Source organism: Poecile atricapillus, chromosome 7 (assembly GCF_030490865.1).
Source record: "Poecile atricapillus isolate bPoeAtr1 chromosome 7, bPoeAtr1.hap1, whole genome shotgun sequence".
Taxonomy (NCBI): domain Eukaryota; kingdom Metazoa; phylum Chordata; class Aves; order Passeriformes; family Paridae; genus Poecile; species Poecile atricapillus.
In genome coordinates this window covers 29,329,181-29,339,128 of record NC_081255.1, presented here as the reverse complement: position 1 = coordinate 29,339,128, position 9,948 = coordinate 29,329,181, and the positions used below count along the sequence as shown (strand labels likewise).

Sequence of the window (9,948 nt, the reverse complement as noted above, 5' to 3'; positions counted from 1 at the left end):
GCAGTGTGGCTGTCAGGAGCTTTCAGGTCTTTGAGGATGTTTGTTTCAAGCAGGTTTCTATCAGCCTGCAGGAACTGCAATCTTAAATCACCTGTACCTCTCCATGCTGAACTCTTCAATGGGACAGCCCAGGAATTTGGGTGCCAGCAGCCACTGCCCTCTGTGTAGGTGTCATTGCAGAGGCCTTGCTGTGAGAAGGGACAGGGTGATGGTTGGGGACACTGCTCACTTGGCAGGGACAGGGGTTGCCTCTGTCAGTGAAGCTGCAGCAGCGATTTATCTGCGTTTCTGCAGGCACAGCCCAGCACGGCCCCACTCTGCTGGCAATGCCAGAGCTCAGATGTGAGGAGTGCAACCCTGTTCAGCAATCACTCTGCCACTGCTGGCTTTGCTTCAGGGATTAGTGCCCAGCTTCTTAGCACTGTGGTGGTTGGGATTTCCAGAAGAGACTTCAGCAATTCCCATTTTTCTAACTGAATAGCTTATGGAAATGTTTGCAAGTCAGTTAAAATGTTGTCCTTTACCATTACGTGGTTGCAGAGGGAGCAGCTCCGTGCACACGTGGCTCTTTGCCTGCTCTAGCGTGGACAGTACCACCTTTGTTAGGCTGATGACTTGATTTCACAAAACTTTCTCTTCAAAACTCCATTGCTTACAGCCCTGGGCTTCAGTTAAGCAAACAACTTGTGCTTTCATTGTGTGTTTTGTCTTTTGTTAGCTGTTTAGTGACATTTCAGCTGAGCGATCTGTGCAGTGCAGCCAGTGATTCAGCAATGTGCTCTTGGGTCACAGAGAGCTCTGTGCCTGTGGCACTCTGGCACTTGGCACTGCTGGATCCAGAGCGAGCCAGAGCCTGAGGAATTTGTTGAGTGTTGTACTTGTAAACTTGTCAAAAGATCTTCCCTCAGTAAAATCAGATACTAGCAAGTAATTGAACTGTTTCTCAAGATTTCTAATCTAAATGGACTCTTTAAGCTATCTTGGCATTTGACTTTGCAAAATGTCATTTCCTATTCATTTTTTGTTAAATGTTTGACTTACTGCCATCTCCATTTTCAGAGGCTGCAATTTGGGTTTGATCTCTGCTCAAAACCACTGTTTAAATGAAAGGCCTTAAATTATTGAAATTGCAGGAGGAAAGCATTTTATATTCTCTTTAGGCATGTGTTCAACTGAACCTGTATCAGGTTTAGAATGGAATAATCTGGACACAAATGAGATTACCCTCTTAATTGTCTGCAATTCACTGCTGGAAGAAATAGCCAAGGTACCTTTGGGGGAAACTGGGGGGGGGGGGGGGTTAGGTGCTAGAAAAACAAAAACCTTCCATCATACTGGATACTTTGGTATTTGTTGCCTCTTCAGCTTTTCTGATCTTTGTCAACTATTTTTTAACTATTTTTTTAAGCTTCAGAAGAGCTTGGTTTTGTTTCTTACGTTGCTGCCATGAACTCATTTTTCTGAACTCTAAGCAGTCTTTGATGTGGGGCAACTGCTCTAAAATCCAACTGCCTGGTTGGCTGCAGCTGAGCTTGATAATCCCAAAACAGGAAACAGATGGTGGTAGATGCCAGGTTGTAGAATGAGAGAATTTTTTAGCTTGGAAAAGACCTCCAAGAATGAGTCCAACCATTTCCCCAGCACTGCCAATGCCACCAATGTCCCCAGGTGCCACATCCACATGGCTTTAGGGGTAGTTACTCCACCACTACCCTGGGCAGCCAGATCCAACACCTGGCAACTTTTCTAAGTGAAGAATTTTTTTTTCTGCTATCCAATCTAAACCTCCTCTGGTGCAACTTGAGGGTGTTTCCTCTTGTCCTATTGCCTGTTAATTGGGAGGAGAAAAGCCTGCCCCCCACCCAGCTCCAACCTCTTTTCAGGGAGTCACAGAGAGTGAGAAGGTTCCCTCTGAGCCTCCTTTTCTCCAGACTGAACCCCCTGGCTCCCTCAGCTGCCTCTCATTACACTTGTGCTCCAGAGCCTTCCCCAGCTCTGTTGTCCTTCTCTGGCCATCTCTTACAGACATTTGTCTCCAAGGGTGAGTTGACTCCACGTTTTAAACTCTTCATTGTAGATTGTTTTGCAGGGTATGCACAGCTGACCTGCTTCACCTGGCTCTTACACAGGGCTCTTAGCCCATCACCTAATAAGCTTTATGAAGGCTCAAAATAGTCCTGTATCAAGTCTGATTAGGAACTGAAAACCTCCTCTTTAAAGAACAAGTGATCCAGAATTCAAGATCTTAGTCTAACATTTTTCCACATTGCAGCAGCTGCCCAGACTTGCAGACTGTTTGCTACTTGGTCTTGGATGTTTTCACCCAAAATCCTTGAAGCAGGAGAGTTTTCTTAGCACCACCTTCAGTAGTGATGTGTTCCTGTGAGAAGCTTCTGTTTTGGACAAGTTGGTGCTGCTGTAGTGAAGGAGGAGCTCCTACAGGACTGTGTTTCATTGTGGCTGGTCTGTGAGGATGGCACTGGAGATGCCCTGCTCTTGAAGAATCTGTTAACTCACTAGAATTGGGGGTGGGTTCATGTGTAGGGATGGAGAGGGAAGTTGGAGCTGTAGCTGTTCCTCTGTGTCAGGCATTATGTGGTGCTTTGAATGAATTCAAGGCAATGTCTCAGAGCCAACTTAGAGACAATCTGGCTGCCAGCCTCTCTCCCACAGCCCTGGTGAGACTGTCTTGTTTAGGGTGGCAGCAATTTGGAAGCACCTGGGTCCTGTGGACCCTCTTGCAAGAACAACACAGGCTCCTCAAAAACTTTATGGTGGTGCTTTTTCTCCCCACTACCTCCCTGCTGATGAATTTTCATCCTTGAAGCTGTAAAACTCCTCTGTGGGAGCTGTGCCAAGACCTGCAGCCAGTTTAGGAGGCTCCAATGTATTTGTAAGTTCATGTTTGCTGCAGGCTGAGCTGCTAAGTCTTCCTGCAGGCCTGGAAATTCAAGCATGCAGGTCAAAAAGGACCCTGGGGAATTTCCTGTGCCTGTGCTCAGTGCCCAAGCAAGAAAGCTGTTCCAGATGGTTGCATCCTGCACAGCTCCCCTGAGATCTCATCAGCTGGCAGGAGCCTGGGCTGGTGCCTCAAGGGCAGTGTGACAGATCTGTCATGGGAAGGAGGTGTGGAGAAATGAGACTTCCATGAAGAGGAGCAGATGCTCTTTCCCTCACACTTTAATTTTGAAGGGGTTTTCCGTGACCACAAAGGGAGGAAACGCAGTCAGCATGAGCTGGACATGTGTGCTCACCCTCCAACCTGTCTCTCTCTCTGTTTACTCTGATTTGTCTAAAGCCCTGTTGCAAAACCATGTGTGAGATGAGAAGAATGAGTTTTGTTGTTGGCTTTCACTGGGGCTGGAGCAGAGGCTCAGCACTGCCGCTCCCCTCCTGGCTGTGCCGTGCTCTCCTCGCTCTCCTGCCTCTGCTGGCTTTGTATCCTGGTAACATCGCTTGTGCTCAGGTGCAGAGAACTCCCTGCAGCTCTGGAAACATGAACAAAACTCATCCTCAGGTACAGTCCTTCAGAAAAATCCTACATACAGCTGTTCCCTGAAGTACATGTGTTCTTGACAGTGCTGTTTGCCTGACCTCTTTAACTTCTTTCTCTGAGATTTTGAGGTTTTGCTACTTAGCTTGATCCAAAGGGAAGAGTTGATATAAAGCACTGGACTTGGTTAGTGTTTGTTTTACAAATGGGTAATTAAGGTTTAAAGGTGATTGTTTTGGGAATCAAAGCTGGGCCATGTTTTCACCGAGGTAATTTTTGCTTGTATGTAACAATAATGGAGTACATGATGTATTCCTGGGAAAGATGATGTGAGAACTAGAAAAGCAAAGTTTGTGTGGCTGTGGGATTCTGTAAATCCCTTTTGTCCCTTTCCTTCTAGAGAAATGGTGATGTGGCAGCTTTTGGTTCAACAGAGTCCTCTGGAGAAAGAGGTAATGAATAAAATGCAGAGTTCTATTATTAAAGTATAAATCAATTGAAACTATCAATGTAATATAAAATACAACCACTATTTATGGTCTGTTTGGACGGATTTTCCCTCTTTTCTGTGTAGTGAAATGTCCAGACTATAAAATTAATAAACTTCAGCTGTTCTGTGTTGGCCTGGAGCTGGCAGTCACAGTTGTATGATAGGTGATCCTTGCCTGTCACAGAAAGGCTCATAATCAGCTTTCTGTGGCCTTTCCATATGTCTTTATAGCCAACTTCAGCAAATTTTGCCCATACTCTGAAGGACAAGGTAAGATCAAACAGAACCAAACAGCAAGCCTGTAGATCAGCTTGCAACATTTCACCACCACCATTATTTTCTACTCAAGTCTGTTGGTAATTGTTGTGCTTTGTAGTCAGAGGTGTTTTGTAGACACAGACATGCTGTAATTCACCATTTCTCCTCTGAGCTGAAATCTTCTGTTTGGCTCCTGCTCGAGCGTGACAGAGGGGGAGGTTGCTGGAACCAGGATCTTTTTCCTGTTGAGCAAAGGCTGTGCCTTCCCTTGAGCTAGAACACTAAAACAATTAAGTAAACACAAAGCACAGCTAAAACAAATTCTAACTTAAAAGTTCTTTAAGTTCCTGAAAGCATTTTAAAATTCTAATTAAAGATTTTTAAGTTCAGATATACCAAAATCAATTATACAGGCAGGATTGTCTTAAGTGACTGGTTACATGTTTCTGAGATGATCACACTAGTATTTTTTGCTATTGGTCTGGGAATATGAAGGAATGGAGGATAACACCCTGTTGGTTTAGAGGCAAAGCTCCAGGTGCAGGTTGCTGGGGTGAGGGCGGGTGCCTGGCATCGTTCCTTGGTGCTCCACCATTGTTACAGTGCCTGTGGGTTTGGCCTTTAGCTTCTGCAGTTGGTTTGATTTATGTACCTGACTTTCTGAAAGCTGGACTCCCTGGAAGGCTGCTGTGCCCTGGAGATGTCGCTAGGGAGGGAAAGGGCAGCTCTTCAATTCCTCCTCGCCATTCTGTGCTGATAATCCAGCCTCATTCCATGGGAGTGAGTCCTGGTTGGGGCAGAGAGCCTGAAGTGCTGTAAAATGAAGTCTTGCCTCTTGGGGAGTTTTGTTATGTGCTCTGGGAGGGTACCTTCCCCAGCCTGACACCAAGCTGCCCCGTGTTTCAGTGTCACTGCTGTCCCACAGGGCTGGGCAGGGGCTTGGCCTTCATCCCTCTGCATCTGAATCCATGGGATGGGCTCTGATGGAGATGTGGTGTTCGTGCCATTCAGCCCCAGTGCTCTGTAACAGCAGCACAGGTTCTTGCACACTGCAAGCAGCAAAATTCCCCATGAGGAGGTGTTTAATGTTGGACTTTGGCTCTTTAAACTCATCAACCCCAAACCCCCAGCAGCCCCTGCCAGTCTCGCATGCAGAGACCCCAAAACATCAGCCTCATGTCCCTGCACTGTTCCCCTCTGAGACACCCCAGACCCTTCCTCAGTCCCTCACCTCTCTCTCTTGCCTCCCCCAGGCTGCTGCCATCCATGTGGTGCCCGCACTGGCTGCACACAGAGACACCTCTGCATCTCTGCCGTGCTGCTGCTCATCCTCGCAGCCGCCCTGGCCTCGGGGGTGGCACTGGCACTCCTGCCACGGGCACCAGGTTGTATCCCAAGAGTGGTTATTTTTTTGGTAAGGAAGGTCAGAAATGGTGCTGCATGAGCAGAGCCCTCGTGTCCATCACTGTGTGTTTAATGGTGCCCTCCAGCACAGAGCAGGAGGAAGGAAAGGGACGAGCAGGGTGGTGGGGGCTGTACCAGCTTTACTCAGCCCAAATGGCCACCAGCCACTCCCTGGCTCTGCTGTGCTGCTCCATGGGGCTGGGATAACTCTGGGTAGCACTGCCATGCTTAAGACTTCTGGTGTGGTTTTCAGACTCTGCCATGAACCTCTCAGAAATTAATCCTGGCCCCATGGTGTTTTCAGAACAAAAAATTAATTTTGGAAACCCCTCTTTACTCCCCTTGATCTATTCCTCGTATCACAAAAATTCTGGAAAATAAAGATTTTCTTGCTTTCCCCACAGTGAGCCGCTTCTGCACAGCCCCTAATAACAAGACAGGCTTCTTGTGTGATGACAGAGTGACCTGTGTCCCAGCCAGCTGGGTCTGTGACAGGGTCAGCAACTGCAGAAACAGAGAGGATGAGCAGGAGCAGCTCTGTGGTGAGTGGTTTTGTTGTGAGCATTCCCCCTGCACTGGTCTTCCAGCTGTGAGACAGCAGCTGGGGTTCCTCTAACCCTGCTCCGTGCTTCTGGCTGCCTGTGTGAGCAGATAAGCCTGGTAGAGCCTTTGCAGGGCAGATGCTGAGAGATGGCACTGCCCAAAATCTAGCAGGAATGCCAGGAATTAAAGACTCCAAGCTCTTCTGATCTTCCTAGGAAAATTTTAAAAACCATTATGTTGGTTTTTAAAAATTTCAAACCATCAGTGAAGTTGTATGCCTACATGGGTAAATTATTGTTTAGTCACCCTGGGGGAAAAATGAAATAAAGCAGAAACTGGGGGCAGACTTCCTGTGTTTGATGACAGAGCTTCCCATTTGTTCACATTCATTTGATGCTGCAGGGAAAGTGTCCTGGAGCAGCCTTTGCTGTGTGCCATCCCTGGTGTGTCTGGGGGAGCTAAGCACGTTCTGTGTGTGTGCCTTTGCAGGTGACTTGCCCCACAGCCTCCCAGGGTACCTGGTTTTCTACTGCAGTAACCCCAGATCCTGGGTTTATGCTGACCAGAGGTGCAATGGGATGAACGACTGCGGGGACTGCTCTGATGAGACGTGGAGCTGTAAGTCTGACTGCTGGCTCCTGTCTTTTCTGCTGAGGGCTTGCAACAGCTTGTGCAGGTGTGGTGCTCGTGGATGCTGCTGGCAATGCCTGGAGGCTGGCATCCACCACTGAAACACAGGCTAGCTGGGATGGGGTGTGAGTGTGAACCATCCCCCTCGCTGCTGAGGCTTCTGTGATGGAGCCTGGTGGCACCTGAGAGGGGAAAGGCTCTGTGGTTTGCTCCCTGTCCCAGAAATTGCTCTTCCTCCATGGCTTGCTGATGTGGAGCAGTTTCATCAGGATGTGTGGCTGTAGTTAGTAGCAACCATTCAAACTGGCTTTTGGTCAGCAGATGGGTGGATCTCCAAGCTGGGCAGGAGCTGAGTCTTGCTAGAATGAGCAGCAGATTTGTTCCTAAGTCACCCCCGTGGTTTTGGAAAAAAAAAAAAAAGGGGGAGGAAGAAAAAAAATTACAATTAGTTGTTCTCCCCAGGATGGCCTCTCTGCCATGAAGGTCATTGCAATGTCACGCTCTGGTTTCTCCCACAAGTAGCACCAAGCCAGTGTCTGCTTTGGTGGGCTCACAGTCACAGGGCTGTCACCAGCTGCCTTTCTGCTGGGGGATGAAAGGATTTTACCCATGGGAGGAGGGTGGGAGGGGGTCAGTGCAGCAGCAGCAGCATTTCAGTCCTGTTTTCTGTCCTTCCCAGTGGCTGCCTGCCCCCCGTGTGGGCAGGAGTGGTGGAGCTGCAGCCCTGTGCACTACGAGTTCTGCTCCTGCATCCCCAGGAGGCTGTGCCGGGATGGCATCCAGCACTGCCTGGGCTGGTCCGACGAGTTCGTCTGCACAGCCTGAATCCTGTGCCCATCCCTGCTGGGGACAGCAGGGCGCTTCCCACACGTCACCCTGGAGCCTTGGGCTCCTGCCCTGCCACCCCCTTGGGAAGCTCCAGCCCAAGGAAATGGTCCCAGCAGGGCCCAGGGGTGCGTGGCAGCCTTTGGCTGGACACTGGCTGTGGGACAGCTGCCAGGAATCTGCTGCCACGTGAAGGTGACGCTTCCTTCATGGGCAGCACTGACTCGGTGCCACGCTGGAGACGCTTCACCAGGCACTGCTGGCACAGCCCTGGGCCAGGGGATTCTCCTCTGCCCACACTGGGGCCAGAGTGAGCCACGGGAGCAGCAGGAGCTGAGTGAGGTGAGCCTCCAACACATCTCCATCGTCCTGAACTTCACTGGCAGGAGGAGAAGCTTCTATTTGTGTTCAGAACACATCTGCAGTGACTTGTGTTCAGATCACATTCAGCAGTGACTTTGAGGGCTCTGTGTTGATGCTCCCGGGACACTTCCTTGGGAATGCTGTGCTGGGAGTGACACCGTGGGGAGCTGCTGCTCAGGTCACCTCCTGCTCCCTTCTCAAACCATGAAGGCCAACACAGAGAGTGTAATGACAGGGAAAAGTGGAGAAGTTTCAGGGTTTTGGGGGATAAATCATGTCCCTCTGACAGCCAGGGCAGGGAACCAGCATGTAAATAACCTGCTCTTCACTCAGGGCTGTGCAGTTTTGCAGCAGCAGGTTGAGAACAGCCATGGAGATGGGATAGGTCTCACTGAAGTTGGCAAAGAAAGGAGCAAAAAGAAGTCTCAGCCTTGGAGCAGAGAGCAGCAGAAAATCAACTGCTGCTCCCAGGGTGGTGTGGGATGACACTGGATCTGTTTGCTCCTTGTTTTGTTCCTCTGCCAGCAAGGCAGGGTCAGGCAGTCAAGCCTTTGAAGCAGTCCTCAGGATATAGGTATGGACATGACACTGAAATTTAAGAAAGATGTGGTTTTCTCTGCTCCTTTGAAAATCTCATCTGTGTCTAAAACATCGAGGAAAACCCCACATTTACAGTGAGTACTCTTACATTTCTGGGCCCAAAATAAACATAAGGTGATCTTTTTCCCATTGCTACCCCAGGTCACAGATATTTAAAAATAAACCCCTGTTCACTCATTTCCTCTCTGTCCTGTGATCTGCAGCTCTGCCTGTCACTGTAACTCAGATCAATGGTGAATGTTGCTTCTAATTTGTCACTGGGATATAGCTGGAAATTGGAGAGATCTTTTTATAAATAGCTTTACAGTATTGTGACTCACAGTTCACCTGGAATGAGATGGCAAAATCCTGCATGGGGAATGTTAAAGCTTCTTTTACTCACCTGTCCCTCTCCAGGCCTGGCCAGGGTGCACAGCTTGTTTTCTTGTGCCTATGAAATGTTGTCCCCGTGCAGTAAGGATTGAACTAATCAGCTGTTAAAAAACAAATACAAGAACACTCATGCTTAGCACAGGGCTTAGGGAATGGGATTGGTAAAAATAGGATTGGTAAAAAAATGTGCATCTCTCCATGGTCAGATCAGCACATCTCCAGTGCTGGAAGGGGGGTGGCCAAAAATTCCGTGGTGGCACCAGAAGCAGCTTGAGGGGGAAGATTTCACATTTTCCTCCCCTCTGAGCTGCTGTTTTGAGTCACAATTTGTGCCATTATTTGTCTCAGCAGAGCTGATGTAGTTGTCAGGGGAAGGTATTAATAGCCTTGAGTTTCTGGGAAAAGAAAGTAGGATTTGAATGCAAGTGTGCCTGTTTTGTTTGTGTTTGTGTTGTTTGTTTGTGTTCCCTTTTTGAGGAAAATTCTGCAGTAAGGAAGAGACAAAGGGGTTTTGTTCTTTATGCATTTTTGAGCTGAAGTTCATTTTCTTGGCCTCTTCATGGTTTCCAAGGATGTGCTGCTTTTCTTGGTGATGGATTATGGTAAACAGCAGTGTAAAAAAAGAAGAAAAAGCTTCTTCTCTGAAGAAGCACTAGTAGGGGAAACCTGGAGAAAATCCTTGGCCTCATGAGGCCCAAGAGGAAAATGATGAACACTCTGCACCTCAGCCAGTTTTGATGGAAACACTCAGGGCAGGGATTCAATGTTAAACAGTTACCTGCAGCATTACAGCTGCACAGAACAGTTCCGAGTGTTCAGGTGATTTACAGCTGATCTGAATAATCAATATTTGAATTAAAAATGCCCCTCAATGTTTCCAGATGGAGAAGCCCAGTTAGTGTATTGCAGGCACACTGACAATGGTTTTTAAACCACAGAATGATGTCAAATGCAGTGAATTTGCTTGTAA

General features: G+C 48.2%; 1 protein-coding gene across 1 annotated transcript; it reads left to right on the top strand.

Moving 5' to 3' along the window:
• Positions 1–2,560: 2,560 nt before the first annotated feature.
• Positions 2,561–8,035, top strand: LDLRAD1 (low density lipoprotein receptor class A domain containing 1). Its single transcript, XM_058842914.1, has 6 exons — positions 2,561–3,517; positions 3,894–3,945; positions 5,495–5,626; positions 6,050–6,187; positions 6,678–6,806; positions 7,498–8,035. Exons 1-6 carry the CDS (start codon positions 3,314–3,316, stop codon positions 7,641–7,643), a joined length of 801 nt encoding a protein of 266 aa, XP_058698897.1. The 5' UTR covers positions 2,561–3,313; the 3' UTR covers positions 7,644–8,035.
• The last annotated feature ends 1,913 nt before the right edge of the window (positions 8,036–9,948 follow it).

Excerpts from the sequence above, each read along its gene's own strand:
- LDLRAD1 (XM_058842914.1), top strand. The coding sequence starts at position 3,314 with ATGTGTGAGATGAGAAGAATGAGTTTTGTTGTTGGCTTTCACTGGGGC. Across the intron at positions 5,627-6,049 it reads ACTCCTGCCACGGGCACCAG|TGAGCCGCTTCTGCACAGCC; the intron begins GTTGTATCCCAA and ends CTTTCCCCACAG. Across the intron at positions 6,188-6,677 it reads TGAGCAGGAGCAGCTCTGTG|GTGACTTGCCCCACAGCCTC; the intron begins GTGAGTGGTTTT and ends GTGCCTTTGCAG.